Here is an 18,503-nt window from a genome sequence, read left to right as displayed (position 1 = left end):
AGAGACATGGGTTCAGTTGCTGGGTCAGGAAGATCCCCTGGAGGAGGGGATGGCAGCTCACTCCAGTATTCCGGCCTGGAGAATCCAATGGACAGAGGAGTCTGGCAGGCTACAGTCCATAGGGTCGCACAGAGTTGGACACAACAGAAGCGACTTAGAACGCATGTTCTGAAGGTCAGTTCGAGGGTGCCTGGACTACCAGGGGGCTTGGAGGCACTGGAAGCCTGAGTTCTCTGCTTCAGCGGTGCTTGTGGATCTAAGTCCTCAGGAGAGGGACATGGTACTTTCACTAAGAATGCATGCTGTATGAGCCAGGGGCCCAAGTTTACGCTGCTTCTTATGACAGACAGTGTTTTTATGTCACAGGTGGCGCTAGTGGTAAAGAACTTGCCTGCCAGTGTAGGAGACATAAGAGACGCCAGTTCAATCCCTGGGTCAGGAAGATCTCCTGGAGAAGGAAATGGCAACCCACTCCAGCACTCTTGCCTGGAGAATTCTATGGACAGAGGAGCCTGGCAGGCTACAGTCTGGGTCACAAAGAGTTGGACATGACTGAAGTGACTTAGCCCACCCACTCCTTATAAGTCAAAGGATTGACTACAGAGGAGAGAGGAATCTCTGCCAAATTCCTTTCCTCGAAAAGTCCCATGAGAACAAAAACACAAAAGTGAAAACTGATCTGATTGGAGAAGTAAGCCAAGACCTCCTCTAACTGTTCGATGTGCGTGCGTGCTCAGTTGCTCGCTTAGTTGTGTCCAACTCTTTGCAACCCCATGGACTGCAGCCCGCCAGGCTCCTCTATCCATGGGATTCTCCAGGCAAGAACACTGGAGTGGGTTGCATTTCCTCCTCCAGGGGATGTTCCCAACCCAGGGATTGAACCCACGTCTCCTGCATTGCAGACGGATTCTTTACCACTGAGCCACCAGAGAAGCCCGACAGTTCAATAAATAGGCTTTTATGATTTAAAGAAGAGTAGGTTTAAAGCTGGTTCGGGCTAGGCTTCCAGAGCAGCCACAAGTCCCTACAGAGACTGACTTTATTATAAGAGTTTTTAAAGTTTTCCTTTCTTTCTTCTTTCTTTTTTAACACATGACTACATTAGAAAACACGTGTCTTTCTCAGCTGGTTTTTTACCTGTAAGAAGAAAGTCTTGGTTCATCAAGACACTCAAGGCCAGTTCTGACACCACCATTTACCTGATGCTTTCTCTGGTCACAAGCAGACCAGCTTAGAAGGGCTAAACCACTTCAAGGCTGCTTATCTTATGAACCCAAATATAAAGGAACAACCACTGTGTAGCAATAGGGAACGGTTTTGTATTGGATTGACCAGAAAGTTCACGTGGGTTTTTACAGAAAATCCCAAGTGAACTTTTTAACTAACCCAATAGAAGGGGCCAGCTGAGCAGCAGATGTGCTGGACACGTAGCCTCTTCAGGGTAAAAGAGGAGAATTCTAAATTTCATCCTGCTGACATCACCGGCCACAGCAGAGGTGGTGTGCCTTTCTCTGCCTCTTTAGCCCCCATGAATTCCACAATGAGTGGGGAGACCACTAGCATTTTAACCAAAGAATTCCAAATCGTGTGTATATATGTGTGTTTATGATGGAGTGGGTGAGCTCTATCAAAGAGATGACTCATAAAAGAAGAAACAGAACTTGTAAACAATATGGAAAATGTTGCCTTAGTTATAATAAAATAAATGCAAATGAAAACCATAACGACACAGCTTTTGCCCAGCAAATTTGCAAAAACTTTGAAATAACCCTTGCAGGGAAAAGTGTGGTGAAACTGGTACTTTCATACATACAAAGATTTATAAATGGCAAAATTCTTTGGGAAAGCAGTTTGGCAATATATTTCCAAGATCATAAATATGGTTATAGTCTTTGAACCATTGATTCTACTTCTTGAACTCTGTCATAGATAGATAATCCAAATTATAGGAGTGTGCACAAAAGTTTTCATTGCATGAGTACTTGGAATAGCAAGAAATAATTTCAAGTGTATAAAACAAAGCTAATAAATTATGGAGCTCTACCAGAAGGAGTATTATACAGCTAATAAAAATGATGAATAGTACCCAAGAGTAGAAACAAAATTTAATACATTATAAAATTTTAGAGAGTTCCCTGGTGGCCCAGTCGTTAGAACTCAGTGCTTTCACTGTTGTTGCCTGGGTTCAATCCCTGGCTGGGGAACTAAGATTCTGCAAGTTGCAGGATGTGGCCAGAGAACATGGGAAAAAAAATTTTTTTTTAACTTTTTTAATCCAGAAAGGAAAAAGTTAACATCTGTAATTTATGTACATTTAAAAAAAAATCCATTAAATTGGGACTTCCCTGGTAGTCCAGTGGTTAGGACTTTGCCTTCCAATTCAGGGGATGCGGGTTTGATCCCTCATCGGTGAGCTAAGATCCCACATGCCTTGTGACCAAAAAAACAAAACATAAAAAAGAAACCAGAAGTAATAATATTATAACAAATTCAATAAAGACTTTTTAAAAACTCCACAAAATTAAAAGATCAACAACAAACTGGAAAACATATATACAACACAAATAATAGATAACTGTGTAACCAGGAGGGGGAAAAAGGTGGTCTTAGAGATGATGTAGCAAGACAGAAATCCATTTATCATACTGTATGTAAAAGACATGAAGTATAAAAATACACACCTAATGATTACAACTTTGCAAAGGAAAGTACATAGAGAAACATGGTGTAGGGAGCAGTAAGTTAAAATATTAGCCATGGCTAAGTTTGGAAGGAGGATATTGAGGGATTTTTTTTTAACTTTTATTTTCTAAAAGTTTGTCCTGGGATTACTTTTCACTTAATGGGTTGCACACCCCATGAGTGAGCCGCTCCCCATCCTGTCCTCCATACAGGTTCAAGAGAAGGGCACCTATGACCTCCTGGCCCCCCTGGCCCTGCTGTTCTACTCCACTGTCCTCTGTGTAAGTTCCCGGATGGGCCAGCCTTGGGGGCTGCGGGGGAGGGAAGGGAAGAACAGCCTCCTGGGGGTGGGGGGCAGAGCCCTCACAGTTCCGAGGATAAAGGCATAGCGAAAGAAACTGTCCACCAATGACACTGCAATGGGTGTTACCCCTCTGATGGCTTCAGATGACCATTTGAGAGACCTCCAGTGACTCCCATGGACACCATTGTGCCGGGACTATCTGGGGACCCATGGAAGGGATGCAGTCACAGCCTGGTCCCAGTCACAGAGAGATTCTGCTAAGAGATGTGGTGTCCACCTCCTTTTGTACCCCCAGTGGTCAGTTCCCCCAGTGTGGTCACCCCCTGTTCACCAGACCAGTGGCACCAGATGACTCCATGTACATTGAGTCAGTCCACTGCAAAGAATAAACATTTGCCTCTCATGAGGATATTTAAATAAAGACAATTTAGCCCTGAAGACTATCCCATGGCAGCAGTGGCCCCATTTAGGATGACCTCCAAGGGGACAGCTTTTCAGAATTTGGTAAATTGTTTTGTTTGGTGAAAGCCATGCCCCTGTCGTAGAGACATCCTTGGGCACCATCTCACCCGGCTGTCTGTAACTCACTTTTTGTGGGTAACTTTCAATTCTGCCCGCCTTCTCCCTGGGACACACTGCTGCCAGGAAAGGTGTCCCCTTGGTGGAACATTCCAGAAAGAAGCCAGGTCTGCCCTGGAACATCACTGAACTTTTTCTCACTTGACTTCTCTGCCTGCTGCTCCCTCTCCACCCCAGACGCCACACTTCCCGCCAGACTCAGACCTCCTTCTGAAAGCATCCAGAACCTACCACCGATTCCTGACCTGGCCCGTTCCTTACTGTAGCATCTGCCAGGAACTGCTCACCTTCATCGATGCTGAACTGAAGGCCCCAGGTGAGTGTGGAGGCGGCCAGCACATGGGGCAGGGACCCTACAAGTCAGGAGATTTCCCACCCTTCTGAAACTGGGCTAGGACCCTCCTCACCTCGCATCCCTCAGCTTCTCTCTATCCATGGCCCGCCTCACTACCTTGGAGTCCCTTTTCATACGGCACTCACGCTCCATGTCTACATCAAAACCAGAAGACTGAAAGCCGTGAACACCAGCAGGAACTCCAGGAGGAATTCTCAGGAGGAGCTGAGCAGAGGTTCAGGTTAAGGAGACCCCATCTCATGGCTTGTGCCTCTGCTCTGGTTTGCCAAGGGATTGGTCTCTGAGGTTGCCCAGGTCAGACAGAGAAGCCCCCACAGTGTTGACAAGAGGCCCTTGTTTGTTCTCTTTACCCCAGAGCAGATAGGGGGATGCGTGTGTGATGGACTAGGTTCTGGCCAGGGAAGGTGGCTGGTGCCAGGAATGAATAGGTAGACGGACACCATGACAGGTATGGGCGAGTGGAACTCAGGGTTCTTGAGAAACTGCAGGTGCCATAACACAGGGGTCCCCAACCTCCAGGATCCAGTGCCTGCTGATCTAAGGTGGAACTGATGTAATAATAATAGAAATAGAGCACACAGTAAGTGTAATATGCTTGAATCATCCTGAAACTATCCTCCCCCCCCAATCTGGGGGAAAATTGTCTTCCACGAGACCGGTCCCTGGTGCCAGAAAAGGCTGGAAAGGGAAAGTGTTAGTCACTCAGTCGTGTCCGACTCTATGCGACCCCATGGACTGTAGCCCGCCAGGCTCCTCTGTCCAGGGCATTCTCCAGGCAAGAATACTGGAATGGGTTGCCATTCCTTTCTCCAGGGGATCATCTCCAGGGGATCAACCCATGTCTCTTGAATTTCAGGCAGATTCTTTACCATCTGAGCCACCAGGGAAGTTCAAAAAGAGTTGGGACCACTGCTTTCACCAACATGGAAACAAGGTCTAACAAAGCTATTGTAAGAGCAAGAAAAACATAATCAAGTACAATTTACTGACAGGTGGCCCCTCGTTTGAGTAATTCCTCATATCAGTGGCTCAAAGGAATAAAGTCACTTAAGCATCCTAGTAGATGCCTCTGAAACATTTGATAAAATTCAGTATCTATTCTGAATAAAAATATCTCAGTTAAAAAAAAAATTCAACAACCATTCCTGATATTCAAAGCCCCTCTAATATGTGGAAACTATTAATATATGGAAGGGTCCTTAATAAGGTAACAACCCATAGTGAAATACTAGAAGCATTTCCATTATTAACAACCTTCCTCTTTATGCTTATATGATTTTGCCTATGCAAAAAGACAAAAGGAAAGAATATTTCCTCTTCCAGAGAAGATAATTTAATTTCACAGAGTTCAAACAATTGCTTATCTGTCAAGACTATGAGAATCACCCAAAGCAGTGTCAAACTAATAATCAGGGAGCTAAGAGCTTTTTCATATAATAGCATCAACTCATAAGAAAACATAATGGGGAAAAATAATTTAAAATAGCAACTAAAAATATAAAATAAAGAGAGAAATGTGAATAACCTATACAGAGACAGCAAACTTTACTGAAGGATGACGAATTTAAGAGACTTTGTTGGATTGAATCAATATTGTAATAACATCCAGTATCATGGAAATAAGTGTAACTGTGATCAAAAATACCAATGTCTTTTAAATTTTGACAAAGTAAAGTCTAATGAACAGAATAAATGCTCTACAGTGGCATTTATTATGTATTTATTTATGTATTCTTAGGGAAAACTAAGAAAGGAATATTTCCCTACTAGGTCTTTAAAAGTACTATAAGGCTGTTGTTATTAAAATAGTACAGTATTGGTATAAGAATAGATAAATTAATGGGATGAAATAGAATGTCTCAGAATGGATCAACTGTATAAAAATGTATTATATGATAAAGAAGCATCCATAAGTCAGTAATGAAAAAATTGGTCATTTAATAAATGGTATTAGGATAATTGACAGACTGAGAATTGGATCGGTTAAACTTCTATCTCAAAAAGCATTGAGTGGTAATGCAAGCATAAAAATATCTTTCAGATGGATTAAATGTTTAAGTGTGGAAATCAAGACCATGAAAGTAATGGAAGAAAAATAGGTTATATGAGCCTGGAGTGGAGAACAGATGGCAAATGTGTCCCCCAACCCAAGGCACAAATAATAAAAGGCTGACAGATTTGAGAGCATGAAATTAAAGCTTCTCTATGGCAGAACCCACCGTAAGTGGAAAGTAAATAACCAACTAAGAAAAATATTTGCAACAAATGATATATCAAGCCCATGAAGAGTTCTTTTGTCAATTGAAAAAATAAGCAAACACACCAATGGAAGTATCAATACGAGGATATGATTCAAGCACATCCAGAAAGAACCATTAACAGCTGAGCAGCACCCCTCCAAAATATTCACCCTCACTAGTAGGAAAGAAAATGCAGAACTAAATAGTGAAGACACCTTTTCCCCCTATCAAATTGGTAAACCTAAAAATAGAACAAACATACCAGTGTTGCTCAGGAAGTGGGGCGGGAGGGTGTTCTCTAAAGCATTAAAAATAATTATCTTTCCACCCAGAAATTCCATTCCTGGAAGTTTATAACCTGATGAATAATTATGGATGTGCAAAGGTTTAGCTACAAAGGTGTTCATTGCTGCATTCTTTTTAATAATCTGCCAATTCCAAAAAACTTAAATATTGTACATATTAATAGTTGAATATATTGTACCAGAGTCATTTGGTGGAATCCTACTCAGTCATTTAAAATGAGATCATAGGGCTTCCCTGATGGCTCAGTGGTTAAGAATCCGCCTGCCAATGCAGGAAATGGGTTTGCCCCCTGATCTGGAAAGCTCCAGTTCTGTGGAACAACTAAACCTGTGCGGCACAACCACTGAGCCTGTGCTCTAGAGCCAGGGAACTGCAACTCCTGAAGCCCATGCTCTGCAGCGAGAGAAGCCACCACAATGAGAAGCCAACGCAGCGCAACTCAAGAGTAGCTCCTGCTTGCTTCAACTAGAGAAAGCCGGAGTAGCAACAAAGACCCAGCATAGCCCAAAATAAGTAACTAAGTCAAATGGTATCATAGAAATAAGGTTACTGAGATGAAAAGACGTTTAGTAACTTGTTGAGTAAAAAAGCAGGCCCCCCAACACTATGTGTGTTGTAATCCCATTTTTGTTTTATTCTTTTAAATCTGTATATGCCCCAGGCTCTGTTTAGTACCCAGACTATCTAAGTGTCTGATCATGGGCATTAAATACACACAGAACAGATGTGCTGAATCTTATTCCCTAGTAATTAATGGATCCTAGAAAGCTCCAGACTGAAGCTTTATATGAAAAGTGCTTTGGAGAAATGTATGACTTCCCTTCCCAGTTGATCATCTGGTTTGTCTGCCCCCAACCAATGAGGTTGGGCTTGATTCCACCACAGAGCTTCCCTGGTGGCTCAGACAGTAAAGCGTCTGCCTGCAATGCAGACAGACCTGGATTCGATCCCTGGGTGGGGAAGATCCCCTGGAGAAGGAAATGGCAACCCACTCCAGTATTCTTGCCTGGAAAATCCCATGGACGGAGGAGCCTGGCAGGTTACAGCCCATGGGGTCGCAGAGTTGGACAGACTAAGCGACTTCACTCACAGCCAATCAGGGGCTTCCTAGGTGGTGCCTCCTGCTAATGCAGGAGATGTAAGAGAAGCGGGGTTCCATCCCTCGTTTGGGATTATTCCCTGGAGGAGGGCATGGAAACCCACTCCAGTATTCATGTCTGAAGAATCCCATGGACAGAAGAGCCTAGAGCCTGGCAGGCTACAGTCCATAGGGTCACAAAAAGTCTGACACCACTGAAGCAACTTAGCACATAACACATTCAGCTTATCTGTCTGCCCAACCAATCAGCTAATCTATCTTCCTCCAACCTATCAGCTGATCTGTCTGCCCAACCATTCAGCTGTCATTACAGTCACTAAGGGCCTGGATAGGTACAGGCTAGGTGTCCTTCAGTCAAAAGCTCTGCACTACATGAGCCTCACTTCCTGGCAGAGGCTTGGGTGGAAGAATCAAGAAATCAGGGAGGCTCTCAGGAGAATGGCTGGACAAAGACAGGTGCTAAGGCATGTGATAAATAGACAAGTAGGCCAACCTCGCTTTCCACGGCACCCTAAATGAACAAATCAATTTAATCTCTTTCATTCCCTTCCTCCTCACTATCCCCCCAAACAAACAGATCTAGATTGCTTCTGGGCTTCTTGGTGGTGACCAGAATTCCTTTAATGAGAAGGCAAAGCTTTTCTTCTTTTCTGTAACAGGACAGAAAGGATTTAAAATGCAAATGTCTTGGCAGGACCTTCAGTTTCTGCCTAAGATCTAAATGACATTCTTTTTGAAATGGGTCCAGGGGAGGGCTGTCACCTGCGTGCAGGGAGACCGCTTCCCAATTTCAAGTGGAACCAGCTGGCTGCCCTCTGCCACCCGCACACTATGCCTTGAGATGTTTTTGTGGGCAACTGAGCAGGAACTCAGCTCCCAGCAGCCCCCAGCGAACAGATGTGGAGCTGAGAGGCGGGCTGTGGGGAGGCCCAGACACTGGGACTCGGGGTTCTATTGGGGAGAGGAGAGCCAAGCAGAGCAGCAGCTGGAGATGGAAATGGAGTGAGAGTCCTTAAACTCAGAGCAGTGAGGGCTCGTGGAACCCTAGCCACTCACTGCTGAGGGTCTTCCCCTGGATCTTGCCCCTGGGACCATGTGAGGGCTCAGGTACGCTGGGGACCAAGCGAGTGGTGGAGGGGGATGCTCAGGCCAGGCTGCCCATGCCAACAACGCCTCCTCTTCCAGGGGAAGCAGAACCGAAATAGGAAACCATTTGCTCGTGCCAGACAATCCTTTTCAAACAGTTAAAAAGCCTCAAACTCAAACAGATGTATAGTGAGCCTGTGTCAAAGATGCATTCCAACTCGTTACTGAGGGAACCAGCCAGGAAGGTGGGAGAGGCAGTTTAAAGAAGGGTATCAGAAACTGAAATAAATTTCTCATCTAAGCCACGAAAAGATGGCAGAATTAGATACAAAATTAGTCAACGTCATATAGGGGAATGAAACATCATACAGTGGGGAGAAAACCCTTTGACATTATCTTTTTTAAAAAATGTTTTATTGGAAGATAATTGCTTCACAATGTTATGCCAGTTTCTGCCATACATCATTGTGAATCAGCCACAGGGATACATGTGTCCCCTCCCTCTTGAACCTCCCTCCCACCTCCCATTCCATCCCTCCCCCTTTAGGTTGTCTGTCGCAGAGAACTGGATTGAGCGCCCTGTGTCACACAGCAAATTCCCACTGGCTGTCTATTTTACATATAGTATATATTTCCATGCTACTCTCTCCATTCATCCTTCCCTTTTCTTCCCACACCATTTCCACAAGTCTGTTCTCTGTGTCTGCATCTCCACTGATGCCCTGCAAATAGGTTCAATCAGTACCATCTTTCTAGATTCCATTCTGTTCAGTTCAGTTCAGTTCAGTCGCTCAGTCGTGTCCGACTCTTTGCGACCCCATGAACCGCAGCACGCCAGGCCTCCCTGTCCATCACCAACTCCTGGAGTCCATCCAAACCCATGTTTCTTGAGTCAGTGATGCCATCCAGCCATCTCATCCTCTGTCCCCTTCTCCTCCTGCCCTCAATCTTTCCCAGCATCAGGGTCTTTTCCAATGAGTCAGTTCTTCACATCAGATGGAGTTTCAGTATTGGAGTTTCAGCTTCAACATCAGTCCTTCCAATGAACACCCAGGACTGATCTCCTTTAGGATGGACTGGTTGGATCGCCTAGATTCCATACACACACGTTAATATACAATATTTGTCTTTGTCTTTCTGACTTCTTTCACTCTGTACACCAAGCTCTAGGTTCATCCACCTCATTGGGACTGACTCAAATGTGTTCTTTTATATAGCTCAGTAATATTCCATTGTATTTATATACCACAATTCCTGTATCAATTCATCTGTTGATGGACATCTAGGTTGCTTCCATGACATTATCTTTTATAGTGAACAAAAAGCACTCATCTCACATCTACAAGTAAGCCTCTAATTTCATAGAACCTGACCCCTCATTAATATTAATAGCAAGTAGTAAATTCAACCACATTATCTTCTTCTCCTTAACCCTTAGGTAGGCTAGTTAGAAAGTGCTATGCTGTACTGTGCTAACTCACTTCCGTCGTGTCTGACTCTGCCACCCTATGGACTGTCTCTGTCCACAGGATTCTCTAGGCAAGAATACTGGAGTGAGTTGCCCTATCCTCCTCCAGGAGATCTTCTGACCCAGGGAGTGAACCAATGTCTCCTACGGCTCTCACATTGTAGGCGGATTCTTTACCGCTGAGCCACCGGGGAAGTCCAGTTAGGAAGTGCTTTGGTGTAATTTGGTAAAGGCAGGTGGGTAATAGTTTTGCCTCATTGCTGAGTGGCTCCACCTGCAGTAACCCAGCTGAGGGAGGCAGTAGGGGGAAGGGGAGACCAGGCCCTGAGCTCTGTAGGGGAGGCTGAGGCGCATCACTTGGTGGTTACCAGTACTTGGTACAAGACCATCTTGGGGTGCCTACAACCCTGGGGCTGTGGGGCCTTTGGCAAGACATTTCACGTCATAGGAGCCTCAATTTCCTCATCTGTAAAATGGGAGGATAGTCGTGTCTCCCTCTCAGCAGTCTGCGAGGATAATGCTGGCCTACTTTGATTTCCCGTTGCTGGGGGCAGGAGGGTTCAGGGTGGTCTTATCTTAGTAGGTGGATCCTGGCAAGGTCACAGGGAGAAGATGACAGGGACTTGGTGAGCTGGGCCCTCCACCCATGCAGCCTTGTGGAGTCAGTTGCCATGGAGATGAGTGAAACAGTTTATCCCACTTTGATGTGGCTGGGTGGCAGAGGAAGTGGGCAGGTTATCAAGCCTGCGGACCTCCCCCTTCTTCCTGACTCCACCCCCGCCATAGGGTCGCCCACTGCCTCCATCTGGGTGCAGGAAGCCTCACATCAGTGTTTCCGGGTCCCACCCACCGCAGCCCCCTTGGGTTCAGCCCGCATGTTTGTTGAGTATTTACTCTGCCTGCCTGGCTGTGCAGAACACAGCACTTGCCTGCTGAGAGTTGGTCTGTCATCCTGATGGGCGACAGTGGGCATCATATGTGTGAGTTACGCCTCAGTTTTCAAAGCATCCAGACCTCCACGATTGCATCACCCAGACCACAGCCCTGCCGAGTATGAGGGAAAAGCAGCATTGCTCCCATTTGTGCATGAGACAACTAGGACTCAGAAAAGTTCGATGATTCTCGCTTTAGCTAAAAGTCAAATGTGAGAGCAGGAACATGGGCTTTTGGATAACAAAGAACTCTGCTCTGCCACTTATTAGCTGGTGACGTTGGACAGGTTACAGAAGCTCTCTGAGCCTCCTGATCAAAAGTAGGACTGTGTTCATCGCAGCTGTGTTTACAGTAGCCAAGACACGGAAGGAACCTAAGTGCCCATCAACAGATGAATGGATAAAGGACATGTGTGTGTGTGTGTGAGAGAGAGAGAGAGAGTTCCGTGGCTGCTGTCCAGGGGACCCCAGAAGGAAGGAAAGCATAAGAGGAAGCCAGTAGCCAGGAGCGTTCGTGTCAGGGTACAATGTGGGTCAGGAGGAGGAAGCCAAGATCATCTCCTGGGACAGCCGTGCAGCTAAGGCTGAGCCTCCCCTGCCTCGTGTTAGCCCTGGGGACTCTGCCTCACGATGACCAGGCACCACGTCGTGTCCTAAGCATGGATGTTCCAGAAGAATGTCATTAGCGTGGTGCCAGTTTCTGGTTGGTGACACCAGCAGTGACTGTCACTCATCTTCTGGCTTCTTTGTCAGCTGTCCTGTGCAGAATGGCCATTTCCAGTCATCACTTTAGAAAAGGGAAAGGGATGGTGGAGGGATAATTTAGGAGTTTGGGATTAACAGTTACACACCACTATATATAAACCAGATAAACAGCAAGGACCTACTGTGTAGCACAGGGGACCATATTCAATATCTTGTAATAACCTATAATGGAAAAAACCTGGAAAATATATATATATATAAAACTGAACCACTTTGTTGTACACTTAAAAGTAACTTAGTGTGGTAAATCAACTATACTTCAATCATAAATAAATAAATTTTAAAAAAATAAAAAGAAGGGAAGCTCAGTTGGGTAAACAAAGCTCAGTTATGAGGGCAGTCCTGTGCCTAGACAAGGCATTTGCACTTCACCGTGGCCGCCCACAGTGGCTGCCCACCACTCACCAGGACACATCCCTTGCCCGTATGGGGGGGCCCTTTTGATTTCCTACATTAAGACCAGACACAGAACCACCTAGGTGGGTTTTTTTTGTTCAGCCCTTGAGCCAGTCTTGGTCTAAATAAGTCTGTTTCAGAAAGTTGTTCGTGTCTGCTGAGGTGCCCAGGGAAGACGGGTAAAGGTCAAAGAGGAGAAGCACCCATCGCCACGAGGCTTCCCGATAAGTGGAGGTTCATTATCAAGAGAAGCCAAGGAAGGGGGATTTGCTGGGTGTCTTTGGGGGAGGGGTAGAGAGTTTCAGCTGATGCTGTTGGAATCTGGGCTCTTCAGCACCTGCCAATCACTCTGGAAACAGCACCCACTAATAGAACATCATCAACCAACAGTAGCTCCCAGCTAATGATGCCATAATTCCCAAATGTGATTGTTTGTTGTTTACTCACTAAGTTGTGTCCGACTTTTTGCAACCCCATGGACTGTAACCCGCCAGGTTTCTCTGTCCGTGGGATTTGCCAGGCAAGAATACTGGAGTGTGTTGCCATTTCCTTCTCCAGGGGATCTTCCTGACTCAAGGATTGAACCCATGTCTCCTTCTTTGGCAGGCATTGGAAGGCAGATTCTTTACCAATGAGCCACCAGGAAAGCCCCTAAGATGAGCAGGTGGAGAAACAGGATGTTAGAGAATGCTCCTTGTCTTGTAGACTAAAGAGAACAGCAGGCTTCAAGGATAAAGTGGCCCACAGTACCTCCTGGACTGTGGCCCCAGCCTGGCCTGAGTCTACAGGGGCAGAACAGGGCAGCGGGGGTGTGGCATGACAGATCAATGGGGTGTGGGTTACCTGTTAAGAACAATACATGGTATTTAAAAGAGAAGTGTGGACAGATCAAGAGAAGACTTTGATGTCTGTGTGTTTTGGAGTCTGGGAGATTGGGGGGCAGGGAAACCTGGGATGGCCAGGGACATTGTTGTGGTTGAAGGGGCAAAGAGGGGACTTTTCTCCGTCATGTCTGTAGGTGGCCACTAGGTGGCGTCCTGAATCCTGATCGTCATCACCTCTGTTTCAGGGACTTGCCTGTCGAAGTAGACATAACATTAACATCTAAACATGTGACAGTTACATAAAAGACACATCAAACAAAAGGCACCGAAATCAAAGAAATCAGGTCTGAAGTTGGAATAGCACAAATTGGAAATGTTTGACCGCTTACTAAACAAAAGTCACAGCCCTCTGCTTACAGCCATCTCTAACCCCAGTCGTGGCTTTGACTCCCCCAGGAGACTGCCTTCTGCTCCAAACTCTCACCCAGTCCACGCCCAGCAGGGTCCCTATGAGGATGTCCAAACCCTAATGAGGGGGACTGCCTGCCCCCACCCTCCACCACCAAATCCCAGCCCCCTCGGTGAGAAGAACCAGGTGTCGTGGAGTCTCCTCACTGGTTGACACAGCACCGAGTACCTGCTTTCCAGCTACAGAACTAAGTTTCAGGGAAAAAGGGAAACCTTGGCTCGTTTCTTCTCAGCATCTTTGAATCAAGGGAGATGGATGATGCCATAAAGGAAGGCTGGGATGGGATCCGTGGTGCAGAGACTCAGCCGTAGAAGAGGACAACGCCAGGCAGGACCGCGGAATACTGAGGGTCCCCTGAGGCAGGGCCGGGATGCTGAGGGGAAGGCTGGGGGGCTGGTTGGGGCTAAGGCTGGGCTGCAGGAGGACACCGGAACCTGGAGAGGTGACAGAATCAGTACCAGGTGGACAGCAGGAGGCCACTTCGGGGTCCCTAGTCTCCTCCCTGGGTGCCCTACCCCTCAGTCTCTAAAGAGTGAAGCTTTGTGGGTTGGGTGGGGCCACAGAGGGGACTGGGAGTCAGACTGTTAAAGGCCCTGGAGGCCAGGGGTCTAATCTTCCTGGTGTTCTGACCTTCATCTGGGAACTCCCAGTGCTGGCACCTCCAAGGAGCAGGGCCATGACTGCCGAAGGAACAGGTAAATTCATGAACTGCTGTTTTGGGTATTTTGGCCACAGGAATCTCCTACCAGCGACTGGTGAGGGCCGAGCAGGGCCTGTCCACTAGGAGTCACCGCAGCTCCACTGTGTAAGTGCTCTTGGGGAGTAAAGAATGGTGGAGAGGGGGCAGGTGGGTGTGATGTTTTGTGCACTGGCTCATTTTTCTGGGCTAAGGGTCTTTCATCAGATTCCTAAATGGGTCTGAGATATAAAACAGAAAACAAAAATTACCTGCTTTGATTATGCTGAAGAAGCACACATTACCTTTCTTTACCCCTACTTTACAGATGAGGAAGCCAAAGGTCAGAGAGGGCAAGCAACCTCCCCAAGGTCACACCGCTAGTAAAAGTCTGAGCCAGGATTTGAGCCTCAGTCTTACTCAGAAGCCCAGGCTCTTTGCATAATGTCTTTCTGCCTGTCAGTAAAATGGCATTTTCTAAACTTACCTGACCAGGACCTATAATTTAAAAATGTGTTTTATATGAAAACCTGATACACACACACAGAGAGCTGAGACAAGTTTTAGGGAAGAAAAGTCACCTTCTCCCAAGCATGTTCTAGTTCACTTTGATTTCAAAGGCAGTTCTGGTTAGGACTCCCTGAGCCGATTTCATTACCCATGGCCTGCAGCTGGAAAAGCATTTGAGAGGAAGCCTCTATTCTGAGGGCCCTCCAGCAAGCCTCCAAACACATGGGTGCCTGGAAACCCCAGCCTCCACTGGCTCAGAAATTCCAGTCGCCCCAGCCCCTTCCCATCCTCAGTCCCAGGGGTTCACGGCACATTCACTGAGCAGATATTATTTGAGTTCCTTCTTGGTAAAAACAAACAGAAAAGCAAGTGGTAGATTTTGAGAGAGATAGAAAGGGCAGAAAAAATGTCTTGTAAAGAAAGGTTGGTTAATAAGCAAGCAGAATTCCGCCAGCAGGGCTGAGGCAGGTGGATGATGGATAATCACCAACAGCTTCAAGGTGCTTCCTGAACCCCAGGTAGTGCTGCAGGCGTCCCTCCATCATCCAGTCCTCCTGTTAAGTAAGCCTGTGAGAGAGGTATGCTTTAGATCCAGGAACTGAGGCACAGAGAGAGGTTCGTAGAAAGAGCTCACAGCCGAGTCCGTCTCACTTTGGTTAACAAGCGTGCAGAGGAGGTGCAAGTGGTGAGGCCTTGGGGTGGCTGGCACAGTCCTGTATACAGTGGTGCTTAATGCATGTCCATGAGGGGATCATCCAGCAGTCAGTAAAGGAGGATGGCTCAGTGGGGGACTACTTACTTGAGCCTGATCCCTTTTTCTTACAAATAGAGAAATCAAAATGAGTTTCTCCTTAAACCCTGGGGAATCTGACACAGCCCCATCCCGTCCCTGAGTTCTGACCCCTGGGCCGGCTCTGGGACAGTCGTCCACAGACACTGGCAGGAAGGCCACCTGCCTGGTGCTTCTTTGTGCTGTGTTTAAACGCTGCAGGACTTGTGAGGGAACAGGCGTGAGCAGTTCACACTAACAGCCTTCACAGGAATAACACTGCTATGGCTGATGTGTGCTCAGTCCTTCAGTCGTGTCCGACTCTTTGTGATACTGTGGACTGTAGCCTGCCAGGCTCCTCTACCTATGGGATTTTTCCACGCAAGAATACTGAAGTGGAGTACTTTAGAGAAAACGCAGTGATTGGGGGTTGTCGTGGGTGAAGTTCAAACAGTCATGTGTTAACTGAGTGATTGATCCTTGAGGCTCATGATTCTCTTAATATTTGGGTATGTTCGAAATGTCCATAATGCAGACATTTAAACACTGGCATCAGGAGGGAACCTAGGGGCCAATCTCACCTCCTGAGATGGACCACATTCTGCTGGTGGGATGTGTATCTTTCTCAATATACCTGCTTTCTGAGTGCTTTCACTCAAAAAAAAAAAAAGAGTCCAGGGGAAGGGAGGTGGGGGTTAGTGACAGGATGCATGCTTCCTCCCCCAGCCCAGTGCTGGCCTTCATGATGACTTTGGTGGTGCAGTGGCTGAGACTCTGAGCTCCCAGTGCAGGGGCCCAGGTTCAATCCCTAGTCAGGGAACTAGATCCCACATGGAGCCAAATAAATAAATATTTTTAAAAAGAAAGAAAGGGCACCCTCTGCCAGAAGAGGAGTCAGATGCAGCCCTGACTTGTTCCCCTTCCTCCTGGCAGAAGCCACCTCACACCCAATCCTTGACTTGAGGAGTGCACAGGCTGAAACTTCAGGCCACATCTCACAGCATGTGGTTGCCTTGCTGCCCCTTCCCCAAAATGATCACCTGGCCTCCAGTCACCTCCCCTAAAATACAATCCTTTATTGTGTCATTTTGTATCTGTTCAGATGTCTTATAGGAAAAATTTTTTATTTAAAAAAAAATGAAGGTAGAATTTATCTGTGGAAACGAAGTTCAGTTTTTAAAAGGTCTTTGTAAAGCCCAGCTGAAAACTGGTCAAAAGTAGGTGGTAAGGTTTCCCGTTGGAACTGGGACCCCCAAGCCACCGGCTCTCCCCTGCCTCAGGTCCCGCCTGGGCTGTGAGAAGGCCTGGGTGTCAGAGGGGCTGACCCCAGCCCGAGTGGGCTCTGTGGCGGCCCCACCCCTGTCCCCCAGTGCCCATGGCCGGTCCTCTGTCCCCAGCACTGTGCTCTTGCTGAACCCGGTGGAGGTGCAGGCCGAGTTCCTCGCCGTGGCCAACCAGCTGAGCACGCCCGGGCCTTCGCCGCACAGCACCTACACCACCCTGCTCCTGCACGCCTTCCAGGCCACCTTTGGGCCCCACTGCGACCTGCCGGGTTTGCACTGCAGGCTGCAGGTATGTGCCTGAGGCCCTGGGCTCAGCAGCGCCCCCTCCCGGCAGAGAGTCTCTCTACAAAGGCAGAGTCCGCCCTGGGCTCAGCAGCGCCCCCTCCCGACAGAGGTTCTCACTGCTCCCTTTTGGAGCCCGCCCGGGTACACTGGCCCCCCTCACCCCGAGTGAGGTCGCTAGAGCACTGACCTCATTGAGAGGTCTCTGTTCTGCTGGTTCCTAACCCGGGTGGATGGAACCGGGACTGAGGGACTGAACGCAGCCTCTGAGGGTGGCGTGGGCTGGGTGGCACAGGCATGAACTTTACACTGAAGCTGGCACCCTGGTGTCTAGGCTGAGCTCTGGGACCTTCCGGCTGTTTGGCTCCCCCTCTCTGAGCACTGACATTTCCTCCACCCCGCCCCAGCTCTTCAAGGCTCTGGGCCTCTCTTTCTGACCATTTCTGGAGAAGGGGGCTGAGGGGGCCCTGGCTTGGTGGTCAGTCATGGGTGGAGGCGGGCAACGAGGCCAGGGAGAGACGGGTCACTGGGAGTTTGAGAAGTTGGGCAGCCAGGCCGAGGTTCACGGGCAATCCTGCCTACCCTACCCCTACCCCGGCTTTCAGTCCAAGACCCTGGCCGAGCTTGAGGACATCTTCACGGAGACGGCGGAGGCCCAGGAACTGGCATCCGGCATCGGGGATGCTGCCGAGGCCCGCCAGTGGCTCAGGACCAAGCTGCAGGCGGTGGGAGAGAAAGCCGGCTTCCCTGGTGTCCTAGGTGAGGTTCTGGGGATAAGCCCCATCCCCCCATGGCTCCACAGCTGCCCAGGCAAGCAGCCCGGCTGGGCCTGCTCCGTATAATCATTCAGAGACCCAGATTCTCCAACACCTCCTGCTCTGCCATCCTGAGGGCATGGTTTCCCTCTGCAGGGTTAGGGTTCGGCTGCAGATTGCCACAGGGGTGGTAGTGGGAGATGGAAAAGGGAGGACTGATCGAGGGCACTGGGCTGCATTTGAAGACAATACAGAAGCTGCACGTACCCCTCTGAGCCCCCTTTGTCACATGGCTTACCTTGCCCCAGCGTTTCTGGGGAAAGTTTGTTACAGAAGAAGGGACTTCTGGTGAGCTGGTGCCCTCATTTTCCTGTTTGAACCAGAGGTTCAGAGCCTGAGACTTGGCCACAGTCCCACAGCTCACAGAAGGGCGTGGCTTCTACCTGGTGGGCTTGAGAAAAGCCCCCTGACTGCAAGTCAGGCATCTCAGCTTCCAACTCAGACTCAGCCCACCTGGCTGTTGGTCCCTCTCCCCGCTCTGGTCTCTCCTCCAAGACAAAGAGGGGTCTGGGCTGGCCTGTTTCAAGGCGCCGGCCCAGCCCTCACCTCCTGCCCCTCCCTCCCCGGCTCCTCCAGACACCACCAAACCCGGCAAGCTGCGCACCATCCCCATGCCCGTGGCCAGGTGCTACACCTACAGCTGGAACCAGGACAGCTTCGGTG

The 18,503-nt window shown here is 48.1% G+C and overlaps 1 protein-coding gene across 11 annotated transcripts in view; it reads left to right on the top strand.

The window, feature by feature from the left end:
- Positions 1-18,503, top strand: part of PIK3R5 (phosphoinositide-3-kinase regulatory subunit 5) — an 87,568-nt gene that overhangs the window by 51,193 nt on the left and 17,872 nt on the right. For all 11 annotated transcript variants that reach the window (XM_061391026.1, XM_061391023.1, XM_061391017.1 and 8 more), the window contains 6 exons: positions 2,895-2,963; positions 3,743-3,881; positions 14,241-14,310; positions 16,858-17,032; positions 17,631-17,784; positions 18,417-18,500. In XM_061391026.1, coding sequence (XP_061247010.1) covers positions 2,895-2,963; positions 3,743-3,881; positions 14,241-14,310; positions 16,858-17,032; positions 17,631-17,784; positions 18,417-18,500 — 691 coding nt within the window. The remainder of the gene's footprint in view (positions 1-2,894; positions 2,964-3,742; positions 3,882-14,240; positions 14,311-16,857; positions 17,033-17,630; positions 17,785-18,416; positions 18,501-18,503) is intronic.

This window comes from Bos javanicus, chromosome 19, assembly GCF_032452875.1.
Source record: "Bos javanicus breed banteng chromosome 19, ARS-OSU_banteng_1.0, whole genome shotgun sequence".
Lineage (NCBI taxonomy): Eukaryota > Metazoa > Chordata > Mammalia > Artiodactyla > Bovidae > Bos > Bos javanicus.
Note: the sequence above shows the minus strand (reverse complement) of the source record. Positions and strands in the feature narration are given on the sequence as shown.